The sequence below is a fragment of the Mustela putorius genome, unplaced genomic scaffold (assembly GCF_011764305.1).
Source record: "Mustela putorius furo isolate JIRA1106 unplaced genomic scaffold, ASM1176430v1.1 tig00000460_pilon_pilon_pilon, whole genome shotgun sequence".
NCBI classification, from domain to species: Eukaryota; Metazoa; Chordata; class Mammalia; order Carnivora; family Mustelidae; genus Mustela; species Mustela putorius.
Window position 1 is genome coordinate 16,366,970 of NW_025421389.1, and position 26,516 is coordinate 16,393,485.

At 44.5% G+C, this 26,516-nt stretch overlaps 1 protein-coding gene across 1 annotated transcript; it reads right to left on the bottom strand.

The window, feature by feature from the left end:
• Window positions 1-12,210: 12,210 nt before the first annotated feature.
• LOC106005534 lies at window positions 12,211-22,725 on the bottom strand. The gene is given in 11 exon segments (XM_045080317.1): window positions 12,211-12,548; window positions 12,551-12,857; window positions 13,558-14,010; window positions 14,211-15,049; window positions 15,052-15,342; window positions 15,345-15,479; window positions 15,482-16,324; window positions 16,327-16,424; window positions 16,426-16,480; window positions 16,586-16,697; window positions 22,690-22,725. Coding segments are annotated over 11 exon segments (3,507 nt in total).
• Window positions 22,726-26,516: the final 3,791 nt, after the last annotated feature.

Consider the following 26,516-nt stretch of genomic DNA (forward strand, 5'->3'; position numbering starts at 1 on the left):
TTCTTGAAAAAGAAATGTGCCTAGGAGGACAATGTTAAAAGAATTCAACCTTAAAAGAATTCAGCCAATTCCATGACTTAACAAAGTAAAATACACAGCACCCAAAGAAAAATGTGTAGGCAAAGAAGTAGGATATTGTGATGTATAACTAGAAGGAGAATCATCAACAGAAACAGACCCAGAAATGGCAGGAATTACCATGCAAATATTTAAGCAGCAACTGTAAATACATTCCATGTGCCTGAGAATGTAGAATGTAAAATAATTCAATGATGAAATCATTAAATGATTAAAATTTTAAATGATTAAAAAAATTGATCATCTCGAATGGTGGTCACCATCATAACCATCCCCTCTCTCTTGCACCTTCCAAAATCTTTGTATCATTTTGTCATATTAACAACCACTATTCTTAGACAGAGTTGGCCATGATGTTCTCAAGGTATTCAACAAAGAGCTTTGTAGGAAACATTCTTTTTCCTGAAATGGAATATGCATGGCCTATAGACAAAATGCCCATATAAAGGGTTTCCACTAGTTCTTGTAGCCTTTCTCTTGCATGCAGGATTACAGGTAGAAGTTGGGACCCAATTTCCTCTTAACCTCACCAGTCTATGAACACAAAGCAAGTCATAATAAAATTCTAAACTTCACCGGCGCTTGCCCTTCTCACCCAGACATGTGCCACAGGCTCTCACTCTCTTAAGCGATGACTACCACGTGTTGCTTGAAATCCCCAAGGGATATCTCATGTGTAGTTATGGACTGTCACTTAATATGATCAGGCCCTGGATGCCCGTTGCTGATTTATACCATCTTTGAAGAGGCTTGAAAGCACAACTTTCTCATGGTCATTACAGACTACTTACTCCCTCTGAAAAAAGTGGATCTAAGGGACAAAGAAACTTTGAATGTATTTCAGTGATCCTAAAGTAGCAGACCACTGAGGTGTTAGATATGCTGCTCTGTGCTCTGCTGTAATCTGCTGTAGTTCAGGACACTAGGCCATATCCCCAACGGAAGTGAGGAGAATCCCCATTATCCTACTTTACCACCTGGACACAGAGGTAAGATGGCATGTGCCCTCGCTGTACCTCAAAGAACCCTTCACTTTCTTCCTTCAGCCCCTCTGTTTGTAAGGTTTAAAAAAGAATTTGGGGCGCCTGGGTGGCTCGGTGGGTTAGGCCTCTGCCTTCGGCTCAGGTCATGATCCCAGGGTCCTGGGATCAAGCCCCGCGTCGGGCTCTCTGCTCTGCAGGGAGCCTGCTTCCTCCCCTCTCTCTCTCTGCCTGCCTTTCTGCCTACTTGTGATATCTCTCTGTCAAATAAATTAAAAAAAAAAAAAGAATCCACATGGCTTGGGCAGATAATCAATATCTGAACAGATGCCATGTCCACTTCCCCACCCTGGTGCTACCCGTATGTGTCCACTATCTCCAGCGAAAACCCTCATATAAATTGACTCAGAATTTCTTTACCCACCAGTGAGTCACAAATTCTTAGCCTCCATCTAGGACCCCTGAGGCATGTAACTCAGACAGAATTCAAACACAGTGTATTTGAATATCTGAGATGACTTTGGGGTTTTTTCTGGGGTTTTGTTTTGGTTTTGGTTCTTTTTTGTTTTGTTTTGTTTTTCAGTGTTCCGAAATTCATTGTTTATGTACCACACCCAGTGCTCCATGCAATATGTGCCCTCCTTAATACCCACCACCAGGCTCACACAACCCCCTACCACCTTCCCCTTCGAAACCCTCAGTTTGTTTCTCAGAGTCCACAATCTCTCATGACTTGTCTTCCCCTCTGATTTCTCCCAACTCACTTCTCCTCTCCATCTCCTCAATGTCCTCTGTGTTATTCCTTATGTTCCACAAGTAAGTGAAACCATATGATAATTGACTCTCTCTGCTTGACTTATTTCACTCAGCATAATCTCTTCCAGTCCCATCCATGTTGATACAAAAGTTGGGTATTCATCCTTTCTGATGGAGGCATAATACTCCATTGTATATATGGACCATATCTTTTTTATCCATTCGTCTATTGAAGGGCATCTTGGTTCTTTCCACAGTTTGATGACTGTGGCCATTGCTGCTATGAACATTGGGGTATGGATGGCCCTTCTTTTCACTACGTCTGTATCTTTGGGGTAAATATCCAGTAGTGCAATTGCAGGGTCATAGGGAAGCTCTATTTTTAACTTCTTAAGGAATTTCCACACTGTTTTTCCAAAGTGGCTGCACCAACTTGCATTCCCACCAACAGTGGGTTCCCCTTTCTCCACATCCTCTCCAACACTTGTTGTTTACTGTCTTGTTAATTTTGGCCATTCTAACTGGTGTAAGGTGGTATCTCTATTTGGTCTTGATTTGAATTTCCCAGATGGCTAATGATGATGAACGTTTTTTTCATGTGTCTGTTAGCCATTTGTATGTCTTCTTTGGAGAAGTGTCTGTTCATGTCTTCTGCCCATTTTTTGACATGATTATCTGTTTTGTTGACTTTGTAAGAATGCTCACATCCCTTCCAATTCATGCAACGGTCCTTTGACCAAACTGAAGAAACAACTAGAACAGTGTTGTGTGTGCATGGTATTACCCTACAAGAAGCAGAGAAAGAGAAGAGAAAGATACTAACATTCCCGGAGATGGAGTGTTCAAGAATGCCTTAGAAGTTTTAAAGTAATTAACATATATTAGAAAAACTCTCTAGATACTGTTACATTTATAAACTTAACCCCCAGTTTTTAATACAATCAAACAGAAAAAGAAAGATTCAATAATAATCTTAGTGACAACCAATAATCCATGAAAATCCATTATCTTAACTGACTAGAATTTAAATACAGTCAAAAAAAAAAAAAGAAAAAGGAAATCCATCCTCTTAATTTAGTAATTTACCAGGTATAGACCTAACTGATAGAAATTTTATGCTCTGCCTTTTAAATACCTAATCACATTTTTGTTTGTTTTTATAGTTAAGTACCATAAGGAAGTTCTTGATCTTGGGGTTAAATTTGAAAATTAAGTTTTATTAGTAACTTACTCCAACCACAAGGGGGAGTGCAAGTCACACACGACACCTGTCACACACACACACACACACACACACGAAACCCCCAGGAAATTTACCTCCTGTGAAAGAGGAGTAATTAACAAGTTCACTGAATTGCACTATTGCAGGGGATCACTGCTCACATTGTACAAACTACGACATATTTCCAAATTCAGGATTTATTACAGCCTGAGTGTTTTGGTGCTTTAAATGTGATCAGTGAATCAGTTAAAATGTTTAAGAATCCTGGGAATCCTTTCTCACGTATACATGGCTGAAGTATATATGTGCACGTATATATGGTGCAGTAAGATAGACCTGGGGTTTCCTACTCTTGAAGACAGGCTGCCCTTCCCCATTATAATTCCCACATTAAGCTATTATTAGTAAAGGGCAGAAGTGCATGATCTCTTCCTTAACTGAAGGCCTGTGGCTCTAGGTCTTACAGACAAATCCCTCTTTTTTACCTTGGTGTACTGTCCCTTGGATCCTTTCCCTGCTTCTTCTTTTTGTTCTTTAATCTTTCAAAGTTTTGGAATATTTATTTTTTTTTAAAAATTTATTTATTTGACAGACTGATCACAAGTAGCAGAGAGGCAGACAGAGAGAGGGGGGAAGCAGGCTCCCTGCCGAGCAGAGAGCCCGATGCGGAGCTCGATCCCAGGACCCTGAGACCATGACCCGAGCTGAAGGCAGAGGCTTTCACCCACTGAGCTACTCAGGTGCCCCTTGGAATATTTATTTTTTGTAAACAAAGGATTTCTTGCTGAAAACTCATATCCAAAAAGTAATCTAATAAAAACATAAAATGACTTGTGCCCTTGTCCATTAAAATAACCCCTATGATCTAAACATTGAAAATTAACATCAATAGAATGAGTTTTATTATAGAAATGCATGTACTGGGGTGCCTGGGTGGCTCAGTGGGTTTAGCCTCTGCCTTCGGCTCAGGTCATGATCTCAGGGTCCTAGGATTGAGCCCCACATCCAGCACTCCGCTCAGTGGGGAGCCTGCTTCCCTTTCTTTCTGCCTGCCTCTCTGCCTACTTGTGTATGTATCTCTCTCTGTCAAATAAATAAATAAAATCTTTCAAAAGAAAGAAAGAAAGAAGGAAAGAAAGAAAGGAGGGAGGGAGGAAAAAAATGCATGGACTTTAATCTGTTTTTCCAAGAATGCATCTTTTCCAGTCCAGTGTTACTTTTTAAACATTTCAATAGGGGTGCCAAGGTGGCTCAGTTGGTTAAGCACCTGACTTGACTTCAACTCCGGTCATGATCTCAGGATCTGAGATGGAGCCCCAGGTCCACCTTGGCACTCAGCAGGGAGCCTGCTTGGGACTCTCCCTCTTCCTCTGCCCCTCCCCTGATCTGCATGCGCACGAGCACCCTCTCTCTCTCTCTTTTGCATGTGTGCATGCGCACACACAAACTCTCCTTCTCTCTCAAAATTTAAAAAAATAAATAAATAAGCATTTCAGCAAAAAAAAAAATCTACAATATTTTCCAAGTCTGCATTTTTCTTTTTTTTCCTCCTCAAAGTTTCCCCTCATTATTTATCCATGCCATGCATTTTTCTTAATTTAAAAAAAAGTATACATACACAGGGAGAATGACTGAAATACAGTTGTTTTCATCAATGGGCTAAAAGTGAATATAATGAAATGTAGTGGAATTATTATCTGTTTCATAGCCGTTGATTTTGTACTGTTTGAAAAAACTATTTTTTTTAAGATTTTATTTATTTATTTGACAGAGAAAGACACAGTAAGAGAGAGAATACAAACAGGGGAAGTGGGAGAGGGAGAAGCAGGTTCCTCACAGAGCAAGGATCCTGATATGGGGCTAGATCCCAGGACCCTGGGATCATGACCTGAGTGAGCCAAAGACAGACGCTTAATGACTGAGCCAGCCAGGTGCCCCTGAAAAACCTTTAGATTTTGGTTGTGTTTTGTTCAAAATAAACCAGCAATATTCAACCAAACTTGTAACAAATATAGTGCTAAACAGTTTCATGCTTTAAGGTGTTAGGAAATAGCAATTATTGAAAATGGAGCTTTCAAACATTAAGACCTTGAAATGTTTACGTACTAAAGCAAGGGAAGAATTGAACAAACTATAAAATTAAAACTCCAATGGTGTACAATACTTAATTTTGAAATTCTTTTAATAGTTTAGGATAATACTAGTTTGTTTGGCGGGAACAAATGTCTATAATTAAATCTATGTAGTCTTGGAAAATAGGAACACTTTTAAAATTTAAATTGCCCTCCACAAATTTTATATTAATTTTTACTGCCAAATACTGTTTATAGAAGCTACTTCTGACTTAAAAAGTACTCCAAAAAGAGTATACTAGGCCCTTCAAGATATAATCTCAGAAAACAAAGACAAACTGACAGATAATATTAAGTATGTTGTGAGAGATTGCATTACTTTAAGAGCAATTTTATCATTATTATTATTATTATTATTATTATTGCAGCAAGAATAGTTCACATGAGATCTATCCTCTTAGCAAAATTTTAAATGCTCAACTCAGGATTGCAATCTATAAGCACAATTTTGTACAGTGGATCTCTAACACTTATATATCTTACATAACTCAAATTTGATCTTGGAATAGCAACTACAGCCAGCCCTGGAAACCACCATTCCACTCTGTTTCTATCAATTTGACTGTTTTAGATTTCTCATATAACTGAAATCATGCAGTATTTGTCCTTCTGCAACTGGCTTATTTCAAAATGGACTTCAAGTCCATCCATGTTGTCATATATGGCGGGACTTCCTTCGTTTTCAAGGCTGGCTAACATTTCACTGAAGGTACATAGCACCTTTTTTGTTATCCATTCATTGACCAGTGGACATGTGGGTTGTTTCCATGTCTTGGCTATTGTGAATGGAGCTACAATGATGAGGAGAGAGTTTAGGGGAGGAAAATGTTCTCTTCTCCTATTCCAAGTTTTTTGCCTGGTCTAATAATTAAACGGTGTAAAACAGATAGACAGGAAAAAAAAATTAACTCCAAATATACTGAAGCCACACAAAAACAGAGAGGCTCTCTGATAATCAGGCAAATGAGGTTTGTAGTCCACCCTGAGTTAGAGACGGGGTTTAGGGGTCTGCGACTTCAAAGGGAAGACAATTCACAGAAAATGGCAAGAGCAAGTGTTTGGTAAACAAACGTTTGTCATGCCAGGGTGGGGAAGTTTTCTTATGTAAAAAAAAAAAAATAGGAAGTGATAGCTCTGTGTGGGCTCCCTATCTAAATTCTTTTTTTTTTTTAAGATTTTATTTATTTATTTATTTGACAGAGAGAAATCACAAGTAGATGGAGAGGCAGGCAGAGAGAGACAGAGGGAAGCAGGCTCCCCGCTGAGCAGAGAGCCCGATGCGGGACTCGATCCCAGCACCCTGAGATCATGACCTGAGCCGAAGGCAACGGCTTAAACCACTGAGCCACCCAGGCGCCCCCCTATCTAAATTCTTGTAGACAATTAAAGAAAAGGCAAAAAGCTCTTCTTGGTCTATTGGACCTTGATTGTCCTCAGCTATTTTAGCTGAGGCTTGTCACTCAGCACTTGTCACTCATACTCGGCATGTCAAAGTGGAACATTCTGGGGTGCTTGCTCTAAACTCCATCAGAGTGCAGCAATCCTGACTCAAGATTCTGGTTTCAAATATTTTGGATATATACCCGAAAGTGGGATCTCTGGATCATACAGTAGCTCTCCTTTTAATTTTTTGAGCGACCTCCATACTCTTTTCCAGAACGGCTGCACCATTTTATATCTCATCCGCGGTCCAAGCTTCTTCACCTTCTTGCCAACACTTGCTGTCTTTTGTTTTCTTATAATACCCATTCAAACAGGGGTGAGGTTATATCTCATTAGGGTTTTGATTTGCATTTCCCCGATGGTTAGTAAAGTGAGCATCTTTTCATATACCTATTGGCCATTTTCATGCTATCTGTGGAGAAATGATTATTCAGTTCTCTTGCCCACTTTATTTTTTTTTAAGATTTTATTTATTTTATTTGACAGACAGAGATCACAAGTAGGCAGAAAGGCAGGCAGAGAGAGAGAGGAGGAAGCAGGCTCCCTGCTGCGGGGCTCGATCCCAGGACCCTGGGATCATGACCTAAACCAAAGGCAGAGGCTTTAACCCACTGAGCCACCCAGGCGCCCCTCTTGCCCACTTTAATCTGTTACTTGGGTAGCTTTTTTGCTACTGAAATGTAGGAGTTCCTTATATATTTTCTATATTCTCTTATTAGATATACGGTTTGCAAATTTTTCTCCCATTCTGTTACTGCCTTTCCACTCTGTTGATTTTTTCTTCTGCTGTGCAGAAGCTTCTGGTTTGATGCAGTTCCACTTGTTTATTTTTGTCTTTATCATCTATGCTTTTGGCGTCACATCCAAGAAATCATTGCCAGCCCCACATCATGAAGTTTAACTCCTAGGCTTTCTACTAGCAGCTTGACAGTTTCAGGTCTTATGTTGAAATCTTTAATCTTTGAGCTGATTTTTGTGTGTGGCGTGAATCCAATTTCATTCTTTTGCATGTGGATATCCAATTTTCCTAACATGATTTGCTAAAAAGACTGTCCCTTTTTTCCCATTGTGCATTCTTGTGCTCTTTTATCAATTTTCAGTTGAGTATATATGTAGGGTCTATTTATGGGCTTCCTATTTTGTTTGTTAAAAAGAAAGACGACAGGCCCAAAATGGAGTCACTTAGGCCAAGTCACCAAAGTGGGGCTTAATATCTAACCTAGCTGGCAGTTTCAACCTCCCCCCAGAAATGTAGTTTTAACTGATCAGTCAGGAATTTTCTGGTCAGCCCCCAAGAGGCAATCAGTGACTTGGGCCTCTCCGTCCCCCAAAGGCAGATGGGGTAATCAGCATGATAAGATCTACTACTCCTTCCCTTAAAGGAAAATGGTCTTGCCTGAAACAGCCCTTTCTATTCCCTCTGCTAATTATCCCACCCTGTTTCTGTCTTTAAAATCCTTCTATTTTGTACAGCTCCTTGGAATTTTTCCTGATTGCTAGATGTGATGCTGCCTGATTCATGAATCACTTGATAAAGCCAATTAAATATTCAGCTTACCAGAAGTTTGTTTTTTAACATGTTCTGTGGGACTCTATGCCTGTTTTTATGTCAGTGCCATATTTGCCAGGTTTGATTACTGTGGCTTTGTAGTACAGTTTAAAATCAAGAAATGTGAAGGTTCCAGACTGGTTCTTTCTGAAGATTTCTTTAGCTATTGTTAGGGTACAGAATCAACCACCCCTCAATTAGGCAGAGAACACTCTCGATAATGCAAGTCACAGAGCGAGGTTTGTTTCCAGCTAGCTGGGGTCCAAGTATCTGCCCAGTGCAGCGGGTTTCAACAAGGACCCCGAGCACTCAAAGCCAAGGGTTTATATAGCATTTTCAAGGCACTTTTTCATAGCTACATACATATCATGCACCCCACTTTGACAGTTTAATTTTGTTTAACCTTTTGCCACACTGGCGTCACCCTGGCATCATCCTGGAGGTTAAGCTAGATTTAGGTTTAGAGGAAATTTAACTTTAGTTATGTTTCCTTCTGCCTCAGCCTCCCACAGTTTTATGGTGGAGAGGGCGACCTTTGGCCCCGAGGCACTGAGCCACTGAAAAGATGACCTTTTTGTTGTAATCAAAAATCAAAATCAAAATCAAAAATCACTAGGACATTTGCAAACCAAGGGAGATTCCTGTCTTGCAGGATTGTGATCTCTGCAAGTTAACTATTTGTTTTTCTTTAACATCTGGTCCCTGTGGCACCATCGCCTAATCGCGCTGGTGGTATATGATAAAATTGTTTTTTCAGGTTTTAGCCATTTTCTTTTTTTTTTTTAAGATTTTTATTTATTTATTTGACAGAGAAAGATCACAAGTACACAGAGAGGCAGGCAGAGAGAGAGAGGAAGGGAAGCAGGCTCCCCGCCGACCAGAGAGCCCGATGTGGGACGCGATCCCAGGACCCTGAGATCATGACCTGAGTGAAGGCAGCAGCTTAACCCACTGAGCCACCCAGGTGCCCCTAGCCATTTTCTCTTATCTCAGATTACATACAAGGTGTCGACCAGTTAGGGACGTAACCCATCCTTACATTCCCCCCTTCTTAGTTGCTCATAATGAGGAATCTTGCTCATTTGCAGGACAGTCGTGGGGGCCCTCAGGAGTGGGCCACTTTTCATTTTGTTGTCTCAAGGCCAGGAGTTGGGCGGTATTAACACGGTCCTTTACAAAATTAATAAGTTTATTTAGAATGCAGGACCCAAAAGTTAAAATAAGCACAAGCAGAATAAGTGGCCCAACTAAGGTAGAAACTAAGGTGAAGAGCCAGGGAGATTTACTAAACCAAGCCTCAAACCAGTTCTCTTGTGCCTCCCTTTCTCTTTTTCTTTTAGCCAATCCTTCTCTTACTTTAGCCATGGATTCTTTCACTACTCCTGAATGGTCAGCATAAAAACAGCATTCTTCTCCTAGTGCGGCACATAGTCCTTCTTGTTGTAGAAATAATAAATCAAGTCCTCTTCTATTTTGGAGGACGACCTCGGATAGGGAGGTGAGAGACTTTTCTAAATGACTGATGGAGGTCTCTATTCTTTCTATATCTTCACCTACGGCCGCCCTCAGGGATGACATCCCTGCTTGGTGAGCGACCAGAGAGGCTATGCCAGTTCCGGCCCCAGCTACTCCCAAACTGAACAGGGTAGCAATGGTGAATGTAGTGAAAGGCTCCCTCTTACTCTTCAGGCTCAGGCCTTGATCCCAGTGGGAATACATGCTTTCCTCAGGGTGGTAGGTAATGCGGGGCATCACGGTCACTAGGACACAGAATTCCTTTGTGGCATTAAGGATTAAGGTCGAGAGGCATGGGGTAAGGCCAGTCTTAGAACATACCCACCATCCATTACCATCTGGGGTTAGCCATCTTATATTATCTTCCTGACTAGGGGTGCTATGTACAGCAGCGCATAAACTTTGTTTATCCTGGGGCACTTTTCCTACGCAAGTCCCTTCACCGCGTACATGTTGTAGGGTTAAGCCTATTTTATTGTATTCCCATGGACACTGAGAGGGGGTTGTATTGGCCATACCAGTATAAGTAGCATTGAGGCCTATGGCTTCATAAAATGGTGGTTTTATATCATAACATAACCAGCAGGAAGCCGTAAGGCTAGGGCTGGTGTCGTTAAGGGTTTTATACATAGCGCGCATCAGGTTCCATAGAGGATCCTTAGCGGCCTGCGTGGCAGGTGCCGGGGATATTATAGGGGTAATAATATTCTGGGTTCTCACGGTCCTTTTCGAAATGTCCCGGCTACCTGGGTTCTTGGTATGAGTGGGAGGAGCCAATATCCGATTTGGACCCACAGGAACTGTGTCTTTCTGTGCCTCGTGGATAACCAATTTAATGGTTAATAATCCACTTGGGTAAGGGCCGGCCCAGAAGAGCCGGCCCGTATCAAGCTGAAATCCCCAAGTCACTCCAGACACCCAGGACTTTTCCCTTTTTGCTTGTTCTTGGTTAAATTGTATACGCACTTGGGGTACCCTGTTGTCGGGGTCTCTGAAAGTGAAATTGACCAAGTCCCGATTCCCGACAGCCCACTTCCGGGGCCCATCATTGGAGGTTACACAACTCCAGCTCTTACAGAAAACACTCTCTAAGCCACCACAGGTCCTCCAGTTATGTTTTAAATTGCCTGGGCAGGCCCAGAATCCTTGCGCTCTTCCTTGAGCAGTGTCAATAAGGGCCCGCCTTTGTCTGATACTATAATTGTGTTCCTTCCCCCGCATAAGTCCGAAAAGTTCCCTGAGGTCGAAATATAAATCCGGCCACCATGTGTTTAATGGGGCCGTGCTGGTGGTTTCGTTGAGGGTTTTACCAGTTTGTCCATCTGTCAGAATCCATGTCTGCTTATAAGGTTGATGTGGGTTGGTCCCCGTATGGGTCTTTCTCCAGGTGATGAACAGGGTCAGGATCAATAGCCATTTCATCATCGGGCTGGGCAGAAGGTCCAGTGTGCTCCTGAGGTCTTGAGATCCACAGCTTCAAGGGGTTATCAGGGTGCTGCCCCACGGTCCACTCTCTGGCTTGTCTCTGTTCTGGCAGGGTAGTCCGGTGCACGTGAGAGTGGTGGACCCAAGGCCCAATGCCGTCAACCTTTAAGGCAGTTGGGGTGACCAGAACAACCATATAAGGACCCTTCCATCTTTTCTCTAAAGTACGGGTCCTATGTCTCCTCACCCATACCCATTCCCCTAGGACAATACCATGTTCCGGGTTCGATGTGTCCTTTATATCATACAAAGAACGCACTAAGGGCCAAATCTCATTTTGGACTTCCAATAGAGCCTTCAGACTGACCAGATAGTTTGGGGTCACATCAGGGTCTTGTTTGGGCAAGGCACGGACAATAATGGGGGTTGGTCTCCCATACAGGATTTCAAAGGGAGTTAACCCGTGCACAGAAGGAGAGTTCCAAACCCGGAAGATAGCATAGGGTAGGAGGGTCACCCAGTCCCCGCCAGTCTCGATGGCTAATTTAGATAAGGTCTCCTTTAGGGTCCGCTTCATCCTTTCTACCTGCCCTGAACTCGGGGGATTATATTCACAATGTAACTTCCAATTCATCCCCACTGTTTGGGCTAGCGCCTGTAGGACTTTACTGATGAAAGCCAGACCGTTATCGGACCCTAAAACTTCTGGTACCCCATATCGGGGTATGATTTCTTCTAGTATTGCCTTAGCAACCATTGGGGCAGTTTCTCGTTTCGTGGGGAAGGCCTCCACCCAGCCTGAAAAAGTATCAACGAATACTAGTAGATACTTATATCCATACCTCCCAGGTTTGACTTCAGTAAAATCCACCTCCCAGCTCCGCCCCGGTGTTTTTCCCGGTACCCTTGTACCTGTGTGTAGGGGTCCCTTCCTACTGGGTCTCATAGCCTGGCACCCGGCACATTGGTCCACAATTTCCTGGATCTGGGTGGCTTGTCGTGGAAACTTAAGGCGGGTGGACTCGAGAACTGTCATCATCTTTCTCTTCCCTAAATGGGTGGCTTGGTGCAGGTTAGTAAGGAGGGACAGTCCTAGTTTGGCAGGCAGTATTAGTCTTCCTTCTGGGCCCTGTGCCACCCCTGCTGATCCGGCTCTAGGCAGTCGTGGTTCCGGATCCATTGCAGGTCCTCCGGGCTGTAGTCAGGTCGCGGGGTTAGGCGAGGGAGCGAGGGAGCGGGCAGGGCTAGTATTAGAACTGTTGGAGCTATTGCCGCCCTTTTGGCGGCCTCATCTGCCCGCCAGTTTCCCTCTGCTTCCAAAGTTTGGGCAGACTGGTGTCCCGGGAGGTGAACAACCGCAACTGCCCCGGGCTTCTGCAGAGCTGCCAGCAGCCTCTGCACCTCTAGGAGGTTACGCAGTTCCTTTCCCTCCATTGTAACAAAACCCTCTCCCGGTAGATGGCGCCATGCACGTGCACAGTGCCGAAAGCATAGCGGCTATCTGTGTAGACAGTCACCCGTTTCCCTTCAGCCCGCTCCAATGCCTCTGCCAGCGCAATCAGTTCGGCCTTTTGGGCTGAAGTCCCTGGGGGAAGCGGGGCACTCCAAATGACACTCCCGTCCTGGTCCACCACTGCTGCATCTGCTTCGTACCCCGTCCCTAACAAGCTGCTTCCATCAGTGTACCAGATCAACTCACTGTTGGGAAGGGCGGTGTCCTGGAGGTCAGGACGCACCTGAGTGATTTCTGTCATGATCTTGAGATGCCTAAATTATAGCCATAACCGCTATTTTTGCTTCTGTACCTTGGCTTGCTAACCCATGAGGAGATGGAAAATTACCAGCAAACTTTCTATAGACACTCTGTAACCACACAACCCCTGCCCAGAATCAAACCTAGCAGAGTGGCCGCTCCCAGACCCCCACCCGGCTCTGGGCCGAGAGATAACAGCCATCTGGCACCAGAGAAACCCCCACCCAGAATTGGACATGACAAAGTGACTGCTCCCGGACCCCCCACCCAGCTTTGGGTACAGGAGATAATAACCATCTGGCACCCCGCGGCTTGACAGGGAGACCCCGGCCAATCCTGAGGTGACACATACCCTAGCAGTGCCAACCAAGCAGTTTGAAGAATGACAGCCCTTTGACCTAACCAATAATCTGTTCCCAGCCTTTTCCCGCTCTGTAGCATGCCAGTCATATTATGGAGTTGCTGTTTGATTTTCCCACAGTATGTAGTGATTTGTTACGAGATACTATGATGTATGCTAAGTCCCTGCCTCCCCAAATAGTGTATAAAAAGTGCTGTGATCCTGAGCTCAGGACCTCTTAGCGTCACCAGTAATGAGTGCGCGGAGGTCCGGGTTCAAACTCGTAATAAACAACTCTTGCTGTTTGGCTTTGACTCTGGACTCTGGTGGTCGTCTTTGAGGGGTCTCGGAATTTGGGCACAACAATCTCCTGATAGTTGTGCAGGGGGGCCTCTAGATCCGGGGTCGGCAGCAAAGTGGCTGGATTCAGTGAGGTTGGCTCAGCAAAGATGATCTGAGGTGCATCTAACAGGAGTCCCTGGTGATGGGTCAGGCGAGCATTAGTCATCCACCTACCAGGGGGATGTTTTAGAACTCCTTCGATCGCATGGGGAGTTACTACCTTTAGATGTTGCCGGAAAGTGAGCTTGTCCGCATCCTTTACCATCAGGGCTACTGCCGCAATGATTCTTAGGCATGGGGGCCATCCTGATGCAACGGGATCTAATCTCTTAGAAAAATAGGCAACCGGACGCTTCCATGGCCCCAGGTGCTGCATTAGTACCCCTTTTGCTATTCCCCTCCTCTCATCAATGAAGAGGGTAAAGGACTTCAGTGGGTCTGGCAATGCCAGGGCTGGTGCCTTTAAGAGGGCAATCTTAGGGGCGCCTGGGTGGCTCAGTGGGTTAAGCCGCTGCCTTCAGCTCAGGTCATGATCTCAGGGTCCTGGGATCGAGCCCCGCAGGGGCTCAGCAGGGAGCCTGCTTCCTTCTCTCTCTCTGCCTGCCTCTCTGCCTACTTGTGATCTCTCTCTGTCAAATAAATAAATAAAATCTTAAAAAAAAAAAAAAAGAGGGCGGTCTTAAGTTCCTCAAAAGCCTTATCCTTGGTTGCCTCATATAGGGGCTTTGCTATCTCAGCATACCCCAGAATCCATAGCCCGCAGTAGCCTGCTGAACCTAGAAACTCACGGACTTCTCGGGCTGAGGTTGGGACTGGGAGTCTGAGAATAGTCTCTTTCATGGCCTCTGTTAACCATCTGGTCCCTTCCTTTAATTTATATCCCAGGTAGGTAACTGTCTGCCTGCATATTGGGGCTTTCTTTGCCCTGGCCCGATAGCCCAAGCGCCCCAGTTCCTGGAGAAGGTCTCCAGTGGCCCGTAAGCACTCGGCCTCAGTGGGGGCTGCCAGAAGCAAGTCATCTACGTATTGTAGAAGTGTAACTGAGTCATGACTCCGGCGGAACGAGTCCAAATCCTGATTTAAGGCTTCATTAAACAGAGTAGGAGAGTTTTTGAAGCCTTGTGGTAGTCTAGTCCAGGTTAACTCTCTGGAGGTTCCCATACTGTCATCATGCCATTAGAAGGCAAAAATGTGTTGGCTGCTGGGTGCCAGGGCTGTGCTAAAAAATGCATCCTTTAGGTCCAAAGTAGTATACCAAGTAAGTGAGGGGGGTAAGTGAGTTAGCAAGGTATAAGGGTTGGGAACCGTGGGGTGGATGTCCTCGATCCTCTTTCTTATTTCCCTCAAGTCCTGGACTGGCCTGTAATCTTTTCCCCCTGGCTTTTTAATGGGAAGAAGCGGGGTGTTCCATGCGGAGTGGCAGGGCTTCAGTATCCCAGCTTCTAAGAGGCGGTTAATGTGGGGGGCAATCCCCTTTCGTGCCTCAGTGGACATGGGGCATTGGCGGACCGAATAGGCTGGGCCGAGGCCTTTACTTCAACCACTATTGGTGCTCTGTGGGCCGCCAGACCCACACCAGCTATCTCCGCCCACGCCTGTGGGTATGTTCTAAGCCAGTAATTTACCTCATGGGGCCACTCTATGGGGGAAGAAGTGTTCTGCAGGGCAAATAGGCGATGCTCATCCTCAAGGGACAGGGTCAAAACATGAAGGGGCTGTCCTTTGCCATCCATTACTTTGATGCCCTCAAGCTCAAAGTAGATACGGGCCTGGACTTTGGTTAGGAGATCACGCCCCAGCAAGGGGCTGGACATTCAGGAATAACCAGGAAGGAGTGGGTCACTTGGTGGCGGCCCAAGTTCACTTGGCGCCTCCTGGTCCATTGATAAGCCTTGGACCCAGCTGCCCCCTGCACCATGCTGGTTTTCTGAGACAGGTTTCCGTAGGCTTGTTTAAAACTGAGTACTGGGCTCCTGTGTCCACCATGAATCCCACTGGTTTCTCCTCCATTACCCACGACTCGGGGAGAGGACCCGAGTCCCGTCCCCCCTAATCACTGTCTATCCCCGCTAATAGGACACGGGCGTCCTTGCCACTTGTAGCAGCCCGTTCCCGCTGTCCTTTGCGGTTAGGGCACTCCTTTTTCCAGTTTCCGTATTCCTTACAATAGGCGCACTGATCTCTGCCTAGTTCAGGTCGGGGACGCCCAGAGCTTGCCTGACCTGACTTTGGTCCGGCCCAACCCTGAACTCCTGCCAGTAATATTTTAGCTATTTCTTTCTGGTTCCTCCGGTTTTCCTTACGCCGGTGCTCTCTATCCTCCTGTCGCAACTTTTCTTGTATTTCCTGATTTTCCTTCCTGATTCTATCCTCTCTTTCCTCCGGGGTCTCCCGAGTGTTGAAAACTTTTTCTGCCACTTTCATCAGATCTCGAACGGTCACTTCCCCTGACCCTTCTTGCTTGTATAATTTCTTCCTAATATCTGGGGCAGCCTGGTTTATAAAGGACATAATCACAGCTGACTGATTTTCCTCTGCCAGGGGGTCTAGAGGGTTGTACTGTCTATAAGCATCATAGAGGCGCTCTAAAAACACGGCCGGGCTTTCCTTTTCCCCTTGCATTTCGCCTTTTACCTTAGCCAAATTGGTGGGGCGGCGCGCCGCTGCCCGGAGACCCGCCGTGAGAGTCTGGCGATAGACTCGGAGACGCTCCCTACCTTCCGCGTTTCCAAAGTCCCAATCCGGTCTATTCAAGGGGAAGCGCTCTTCTAGCAAGTTGGGCAGGGTCTTCGCCCGTTGTCCCCGGGATCATTCCTTCTGGCCTCGGTGAGGATTGGTTCGCGCTCTTCGGTCGTAAACAAGGTCTTAAGGAGCTGCTGACAGTCGTCCCGTGGGACTGTGTGTATGCATAACAGACTCAAATAGGTCAGTTAGACCCCTTGGGTCTTCGGAAAAGGGGGGGTGAGAGAGGGGTTGAGCCTTCCAGTTATACAGATCACTGCTTGAAAAAGGCCAATACTGGTAAGATCGTTCCGCATCTGGGCCGGTACCCCCCAGGGCCCGGACCGGGAGAATGGGAGCCCCAGCTGAGGTAGAGGAAGACGGTTCCTCTTCCAGGATTTCCTCCGGGTGCCTACTGGGCCTTAATTCCCTTGCTGGTCCCTGGAGGGGGGGGGGGGAGAGTAATGAGGGGGCTCAGAAGGGGCTGCTGCCTCAGGCTGGAGCGGCGCCTCAGGCGCGTATGGAGGGGGGTTTCTTCTAAGTCTAAGTCTATCAAGGAGGCGTTCAGGTGTTCGACCCTTCCAGTAAGACGGGTTTCATGGGTGTGCCCCCCGGGGGTTTTGGGCGGGCCTTAAGGTCGGGCGTGGTCGGGTGAAGGCCCCCCCCCCCCAGAGACTGCGAGCACGGGGCGGGTTGGGGGGGCGACCCTCGGGCTTCTCGGGGATAAATGGCTTCAGCCAGGAGGGAGGATTTTCTACCATGGCCTGCCACATTAAAATGTAAGGATATTGATCCGGGTGGCCCTGTAGTCCGGGCCGGTTGATCACATCTCGGACTTTCTTAATGGTGACCAGAGAAAAGGTCCCTTGGCGTGGCCAGCCCACCTTAAAGGCAGGCCATTCTGCAGAACAGAGTGTATCAAACTTACCTTTTTTTTACCTCCAAGCCAAAATCGTAAACCTTGGCGCCGATCTCAGGGAAGTGGCTCAGGAGCAGAGTCTTAGGCGTCACTGAGCCTGTCCCATTGTTAGTACAAACAGCCAGAAAAGGACAAGAGACACAAAGCCAACAGTACACAGATTCGACACAAGCTTTCTAACACCCACCGGCGGGTCAGTCGCACCACATTCACTGGCGCCTTTCCACTCACACAATGCTCAGGATCCTTACCTAGCCGTCCAAAAGGCATCCACTGTGGAAGTCTTTCGGCGACTTCAGATTGGAGCTTCCAGTGGCAAACCCTTCGTCCCCCTAGATGAGAATTCTCTACCAGATCCAGACAGGGACCTTTAGTCCCTCCAGGCGAGATCTCTACCAGATCCAGATAGGGACCTTCCGTCCCTCCAGGCGAGAACTTTTAAGTTCTCCAGACGAAGGTGGCCAATCCTCCTTCCGCTGTTCCTTTAGTTAAACCTTCCAATCAGGGAGTTGTCTGTCTCTCAGAGGAGGGTCTTAAATCTTGGTGGGACCTCCAAATGTTAGGGTACAAAATCGACCACCCCTCAATTAGACAGAGAACACTCTCAATAATGCAAGTCACAGAGCGAGGTTTATTTCCAGCTAGCTGGGGTCCAAGTATCTGCCCAGTGCAGCGGGTTTCAACAAGAACCCTGAGCACTCAAAGCCAAGGGTTTATATAGTATTTTCAAGGCACTTTTTCATAGCTACATACATATCATGCACCCCACTTTGACAGTTTAATTTTGTTTAACCTTTTGCCACACTGGCGTCACCCTGGCGTCATCCTGGAGGTTAAGCTAGATTTAGGTTTAGAGGAAATTTAACTTTATTTACGTTTCCTTCTGCCTCAGCCTCCCACAGTTTTATGGTGGGGAGGGCGACCTTTCTCTAATCTCAGATCACATACACGGTGTCAACCACTTAGGGACATAACCCATCCTTACACTATCCTTGGGTCTTTCGCGGTTCCATATAAATTTTAGGATTTTTTTTTTTCTATTTCCTTAAAAAAAATAAATACACTAAGACTTTGATAGGGATTACGTTAAATCTGTAGATCACTTTAGGTAGGATGGACACCAACAGTCTTCCAATCCATGAACATAAATGTCTTTCCATTTACTTAAGTCTTCTTTAATTTCTTTCATCAGTGATTTACTGTTTTCAGTGTACAAGTCTCTCATCTCCTGGGTTAAATTTATCCCTGAGTATTCTATTCTTTTTCGTACTATTTTAAGTGAGATTATGTATTTAATTTTCTTGATAGTTTATTGTTAATGAATAGAAATGCAACTGATTTTTTTTTTAAAGATTTTATTTATTTATTTGACAGAGATCACAAGTAGGGAGAGAGTCAGGCAGAGAAAGAGAGAGGAGGAAGCAGGCTCTTTTCAGAGCAGAGAGCCCGATGTGGGGCTCGATCCCAGGACCCTGGGATCATGACCCGAGCTGAAGGCAGAGGCTTTAACCCACTGAGCCACCCAGGCGCCCCTGCAACTGATTTTTGTATGTTGGTTCCTGTTTATGCTCCTTTATGCTATCAAAGTGGGAAGATATCAAGGACCAATATCAGAGTGTGACCCTGAGGTATGAACTGAAGCTACTTTTAGTCATGGATCCACCTCTTCAGACAGACAGAAGTCTTGGCATAACTCACATCAAGGAAATACATTGAGATTGGGCTCCAAGGCTAGTAACAAAGAACATAGTCCTTTTCTTGGCCTTATCCTCTAGGCACACATAGGAGAAGCTACAGCTGCTCTACACAGCTTGTCACAAAATTGAGAATATGGTATCATGGGTCCCAGCCATCTCTCTTTCTATTAATTTCTACCATAGACACAAATCTTATTTGAGAGAAATGTATTGAGCAAACATGAGAATTAAAGTTTTTATTACTTACAGATTGTATTTTGGGTAACAGAAATCAACAATGAAGACTTTAGATATAGAGTTTATAATAGTTGGCTTTTGAAAAATTCAATAACTTACGCAGCAATTTACGTCCAACTTACAGCCTAGAAGGGTCCTGGTGTTAGAGCGGAATCAGGTTCACAGAACAGAGGACTCCAATTTCATTTAACAAAGAATAATTTCTTTTAAGAATTTATTTATTTATGTGTCAGAGAGAGAGTATGAGCCAGTTGGGGGGAGGGGCAAGGACAGAGGGAGAGAGAGAAACAGACTCTCCGCTGAGCAGGGAGCATGACATGGCGCTCGATCCCAGGATCCCAGGATCATGATCTGAGCAGAAAGCAGATCCCAGGATCCCAGGATCATGATCTGAGCAGAAAGCAGATGCTTACTCTACTGAGCCACCCAGGTGCCCCAACAAAGAATAAGTTTTTTAAGAAAGCGAAGAACAGGGGCACCTGGGTGGCTCAGTGGGTTAAGCCGCTGCCTTCGTCTCAGGTCATGATTTCAGGGTCCTGGGATCGACTCCCGCATAGGGCTCTCTGCTCTGCAGGGAGCCTGCTTCCTTCTCTCCCTCTCTCTGTGTGCCTGTCTGCCTACTTGTGATCTCTGTCTGTCAAATAAATAAATAAAATCTTAAAAAAAAAAAAAAAAAAGAAAGCGAGGAACAGAAGTCTCCTATATCAGATGTGACAAGGAGGTCATGAATGAGCCAGTTCCACAAACTCATAAAAACTCATAAAAGTATTCTCAGTTCCACAAATATTATTAAGGCATTAGAGACATAAACTTGCAACTAGGGCCTGGGTCACATGGCATATTGATAGAAAGCACTCTCCGTTCTTCATGCATGGGAACATACTGCAAACACACTATGCCAGAAGGCCACTGGCAGGAGGAACACACAGCTGTCTCCTACATATGGACCAACACTGGCCTGAGAAAAAAGAGCAGCTGACAGAAACAGCTGAGGCTTATGACAAACTGGCACAAATTAGAGAAGTGAAAACCTGACCAGGGATGAACTCTGTAAAACCTGGAAATGACAGACTCCACAGTGGTTTAGAAATTACCCTTGGATGAGAATCAAATATTCTGGGTTTTAATTGGGGTCCAGCCACAAACTAGATCAGCAGCTTCATGGAAGTCATTGAATTTCTGTGTTGCTTCAATGATAAAAGATGTGGTTGTGGTTTGTAGGATATCAGGCCTTCGCCCAAATCTGTAACAGCACTTCTCAAACTTTAATATGCATGCACGTTACCTGAAGAACTTGTGAAAAACATAGATTCTAATTGACTAGATCTGAAGTGAGCTCAATCTTTTGCATATCCAATAAGCTCCCATGAGACGCAGTGTATTTCTTTGCAAGCATGCTCTGTGTAGGAAGGCACTAGAATTTACTGGTTCAATATTCCTAGGCAGGATCAATCAATAAGGGAACACTAAGTGTCTAATTGCCCCTTTCAAATGAAGACGTGAAGAAAGAGAGTTAAGTGGAAGAGAGATTAGGCCAGGAAATTTGACAAGGACCAAAGCACAATCCCAAACCATTAAGAACTGAAATCAGGGCTTACCATGCAAGTAGGTGTTCAATAGTTGTGTCAAATATCAAAAGATGGCAGGGTTGCTCAGATCTTTTGTGTCAGCAAGAAACAGCAGCCCTAGGGGAATTTCATTTGTTGTGTGGGTTATACCACTGGTGGTTAAAAAATAGTTGTAAAAGTGTTCCCCCAGGGGCACCTGGGTGGCTCAGTGGGTTAAAGCCTCTGCCTTCAGCTCAGGTCATGATCTCTGGATCCTGGGATCAAGCCCCACATTAGGCTCTCTGCTCAGCAGGGAGCCTGCTTCCTTCTCTCTCTCTCTGCCTGCCTCTCTGCCTACTTGTGATCTGTCAAATAAATAAATAAAATCTTAAAAGAAAAAAGTGCTCCCCCAATTGGTTGTGTGTATATTAAATTTTCCATGTTAACAGTGGAATATTACTCAGCCATCAGAAAGGATGAATACCCGACTTTTGCATCAACATGGACTGGACTGGAAGAGATTATGCTGAGTGAAATAAGTCAAACAGAGAAAGTCAGTATCATATGGTTTCACTTATTTGTGAAACACAAGGACTAGCATGGAGAACATTAGGAGAAGGAAGGGAAAAATGAAGGGGGAGAAATTGGAGTGGGAGATGAACCATGAGAGACTATGGACTCCAGGAAACAAACTGAGGGTTTTAGAAGGAAGGGGATGGGGGATGGGTGAGCCTGGTGATGGGTATTAAGGAGGGCAAGGATTGCATGGAGCACTGGGTGTTCTACACAAACAATGAATCATGGAACACTACATCAAAAAATAATGATGTACTGGTGACTAACATAACATAATTTTTTAAAAAGAATGAAAAAATAAACTTCCCATTAAAAAAAAATCTTAGGGCGCCTGGGTGGCTCAGTAGGTTAAGCCACTGCCTTTGGCTCAGGTCATGATCTCAGGGTCCTGGGATCGAGTCCCGCGTCGGGCTCTCTGCTCGGCCGGAAGCCTGCTTCCTCCTCTCTCTCTCTGCCTGCCTCTCTGCCTACTTGTGATCTCTCTGTCAAATAAATAAATAAAATCTTTAAAAATAAATAAATAAATAAAATTTTTTTAAAATCTTAGTTTTGAGATAACTCAAAAGTATCAATTCTTAGTTATAATTCATGACTTTGAACTTTGATCAAAACCAAAGCACCCACCCTAGATGACAAAGTCATTGTCCTACATTTTCTTCTTTACAGTTTTGTTTTGTTTTCGAGAGCACAGGCAAGAGCAGGGGCGGTGGGGGAGGGGCAGAAGGAAAGAGAGAGAGAACCTTATGCTCCACACCCAGCACAGAACCTGACTCTGGGCTCTACCTCACCACCCTGAGATCGTGACCTAAGCCAAAATGAAGAGTCAGATGCCCAACCAACTGAGCCACCCAGGCGCCCCTCTTCTTTACACTTTGTTTGTTTTATTTTTTTCACATTGAGAACTTTAATCTGTCTGGAATCTTCCTTTTCATGAGATGTTTTATACAGAACAGTTTTCATTTTCTCTTTTGTTTTTTTACCTTATAAGCCTTCTCTACTAGAGATCCCATCCCTGTCAATTCTGGGAAATGTCTATAAATTTCCCCAAATATGATCTCTCTATTTATTTGTCTTTCCTGCTGAAACTCCTCTGTATCTCTTATCTTTAAAAAAAAAAAAAATGTTCTATTTTGTTCTTCTTTCCTGTTGCCCTCTAGAGAGTCCTCCAATGTGAGCTTCCAACTCAGTAGTGGTTCTTCAGTTTTATCCCTGCCACAATTTATCATGTTTTTTAATTATTACATTTTACGTAATAACATTTCCTATTTGGCTCTTGTTTGTGACTTCCTGTTCCTTTTTTCTTTCTCTAGTATATTCTCTTATCTCCTTGAATGTTCTTATTTTGCATATTTAAATTCCATCCTACCAGTAATGCTACTTCAGGTGGTAGGTGATGTTTGTTTTGTCTTTTTTGGGTGGGTGGGGGGGTCCTATTGTTTGCCTGTCAACCCATGTACCTTGGGAGATGCCAACTGCTCTTTGTGGTAATGCATGTTCGTAAGGAGCCAAAGGCCATGTACTTGTCTGCATCAATCTGATTAATGTAAGACAGTAATCTGCAAACTATGGCCCATGGGCCAAGTTGGACCCATTGTGCATTTTTATAAATACAGTTTTTTGGAGCACAGAAACTGCCATTTGTTTACACAGCCTACAGCTGTGTGAGCACCACAGGGACAAAGTTGGATAATTGCAGAGAAACCATACGGCTCACAAAGCCTAAAATATATAATTTATCACCTGACAGAAAAAGTTAGTCAACCCCTGATTTAAGAAGTGGAGAGAGTTGAGACCTAGAGTGGAGAATGACAATTACCACCAACCGGTGGTAAGGGCTGCCCTTCCCTGCGGCAACACCTCTGGTCAGGATTTCACCTGGCGGTGGCTCTTTTAGAAGGTAACACCTGGGCTTTGGTAGTTTACAGGGGAGTCATAAGGGCATGAAGGCTCGTGTGTGGCTGGTCAGCTAATTTCCATCACTTCCTCACTCAGTCCAATGCTTGGTGCTGCCCTGACATTTCAAGGTTGGACTGTTGCTACTTACTTCTGTCATGATAGTGCAAGCAAGGATAGTCTAAAGGAATTGCACATGAAAAGCATTCTAGGGCGCCTGGGTGGCTCAGTGGGTTAAGCCGCTGCCTTCAGCTCAGGTCAAGATCTCAGGGTCCTGGGATCAAGTCCCACATCGGGCTCTCTGCTCGGCTGCTCGGCAGGGAGCCTGTTTCCCTCTCTCTCTCTCTCTGCCAGCCTCTCTATCTACCTGTGATCTCTCTCTGTCAAATAAATAAATAAAATCTTTAAAAAAAAAAAAAATCTTTAAAAAAAAAAAAAGAAAAGCATTCTAGTATCCCAATGCTTCCTCTTCCCTGCGGGGGTCTAAGTGGCCACTATCCACCCAGGGGAAAAAAGACGACCTTCTGTCTCCTTGGAGTTTTCTTATGCTTTGTTGTCATTTCACAGTAATTATCATTAGATTCTGGAAATCATGCTTCCCTCTTGTTTCTTCGGTTTCTCCCAGATTGTTTTTTTTTTTTTTTTGTCTGGAGGCAAACAACACATGTTGCTTCACCCTTTGACAGAAACCAGAAGTCTCTGATGTTTATATAGATTAGGGCCATCTCCATGGCGACAACTTTTCCAAGCCCTTCTTCACTCATTCCTAATCCTTTCCAACACAAAGGATTTACTCTACTGCACCTTGCAGATACTGCATTTTTTATAAATTGAAGGTCTGCAGCCATCCTGAATCAAACAAGTATACTGGCGCCATTTTTCCACAGCATTTGCTCCCTTCACGCCTGTGTTACATTTCAGTAATTCACAAACTATTTCAAACTATTTCATTGTTATTTATATTTGTTATGGTGATCTGTGATCAGTGATTATGACTCGCTGGTTAATTTTTTTTAAAGATTTTATTTATTTGACAGACAGAGATCACAAGTAGACAGAGAGGCAGGCAGAGAGAGAGGAGGAAGCAGGCTCTCCGATGAGCAGAGAGCCAGACTCAGGACTCGATCCCAGGACCCCGGGATCATGACCTGAGCCAAAGGCAGAGGCTTTAACCCACTGAGCCACCCGGCTGCTCCTCGCTGGTTAATATTTTTAATTAAGGTATGTAAATTGTCTTTTAGACATAAGCTATTGCACACTTAACAGACTACCATGTAAACAACTTTTATATGCACTGTGAAACCAAGAAATTTATTTGACTCACTATGCTGCAATATTCGCTTTACTGGGGTGACCTGGAACCAGACCTACATCCCCAAGGTACAACTGAAGCCCAGAGGAAACTGGGAGCCAAGAGCTGAGGAGAAGTAAGACTTCCAGTGATTTTTCTCAAGGATTCTGATCCCGGGGTCCTTCGTTCTCATGGGCTCCACACAGCTTGTAACATACAAGTTGCTATTATGGACCCAAAATTCGTAAGTCAAAGCACTAATCCTCAGTGTGGCAATATTTAGAGATAAGACCTTTCAGGAGATAAACAAGGTTAAATGAAGTCATCAGGGAGAGACCTAATCCAGAATGACTAGTGTCCTTAGAAGAAGAGACATCAGTGATTATGCTTACAGAGGAAAGGCCCTGTAGGAAAAGCATAGCAAGAAGATGGGTCTCTACAAACAGAAAGAAAGGGCCTCACCAAAGACCAAGCACCTTGACCTTGGTCTTCCAGCCTCCAGAACTATAAGAAAGTGCATTTTTGTTGTTTAAGACACATATTCTGTAGTATACCACTATGGCAGCCTGAGAAGACCAACACACTTGCCAGTTAGCCCTAAAGAGTGCCCAGAAGACTCTGCGCACTTATATCCTAATAGCAAGATTGCTGCTTATAAAATATGCCTTCTCCAATATCATATATATATGTGATATATATATGTGATATATATATATATATCTCACACCCAATTTCATACATCCTACATCGCAAACGCAGAGAAGGAAATGAATCCCAGTTTTAACCATCCAACTATATCCTAAATGGATACCATAAAAATATCCTAGATGAAGAAAAACACTTTTCTGGTAGAAAAAGCTCCTACATACCATGATCCCACCTTGCCAGATAAGCAATGTCTTAAACATGGATGAAGAAATCCTGTAAATAGAAAAAGAATGATCCGTCATTCAAGCACAATTTGGGAGTATCATAGAACCTCTGAGGCATTTGGGAGATATCTCCTATGCTAGTCACAGATAAAGAAAGGCCAATCATTTAAAAGCCTGGAAAGAACATATAGTACCCAGAGCAATCTAGAGATTCAAAGCAATCGCTATCAAAATACCAACAGTATTTTTCACAGAACTAGAACAAACAATCCAAGAATTTGTCTGGAACCACAGAAAACTCAGAATAGCCAAAGCGACCTTGAAAAAGAAAAACAGGGGCACCTGGGTGGCTCAGTGGGTTAAGCATCTGTCTTCAGCTCAGGTCATGATCCCAGGGTCCTGTGATAGAGCCCCACATCAGTCTCTCTGCTCAGCGGGGAGCCTGCTTCCCCTTCTCTCTGCCTGCCTCTCTGCCTACTTGTGACCTCTCTCTCTTTCTCTGTCAAATAAGTAAAAGCTTAAAAAAAAAAAAAAGAAAGAAAGAAATACAAAGCTGGAGATGTCACAATTCTAGACTCGAAGCTTTAGTAATCAAAACAGGATGGTACTATCAAAAAAAAAAAAAATCTTGCCATTTGCAATGATGTGGATGGAACTAGAGCATATTATGCTGTGCGAAATAAGTCAGTCAGAGAAAGACAATTATCATACGATCTCTCTGATATGAGGAATTTGAGAGGCAGGGCCGGGAAGGGGGGTTGTGGGGGGTAAGGAGGGAAAAAATGATACAAAATGGGATTGGGGAGGGAGACAAACCATAAGAGACTTTGATCACAAGTAGGCAGAGAAGCAGGCAGAGAGAGAGAGGAGGAAGCAGGCTCCCTGCAGAGCAGGGAGTCTGACGCCGGGCTCGATTCCAGGACCCTGGGATCATGACCTGAGCTGAAGGCAGATGCTTTAAACCACTGAGCCACCCAGGTGCCCCCCATAAGAGACTTTTAATCTCAGGAAACAAACTGAGGGTTGCTGGGGGATGGGAGGGGAAAGACAGGGCGGCTGGGTGATGGGCACTGGGGAGGGTAGTGTTCTATGGTGAGTGCTGTGAATTGTGTGAGACTGATGATTCACAAACCTCTACCTGAAGCAAATAATATATTATATGTTAATATTTTTAAAACTAAAAAAAAAAAAAGCAAAAAGCAGGATGGTACTGACACAAAATAGACAC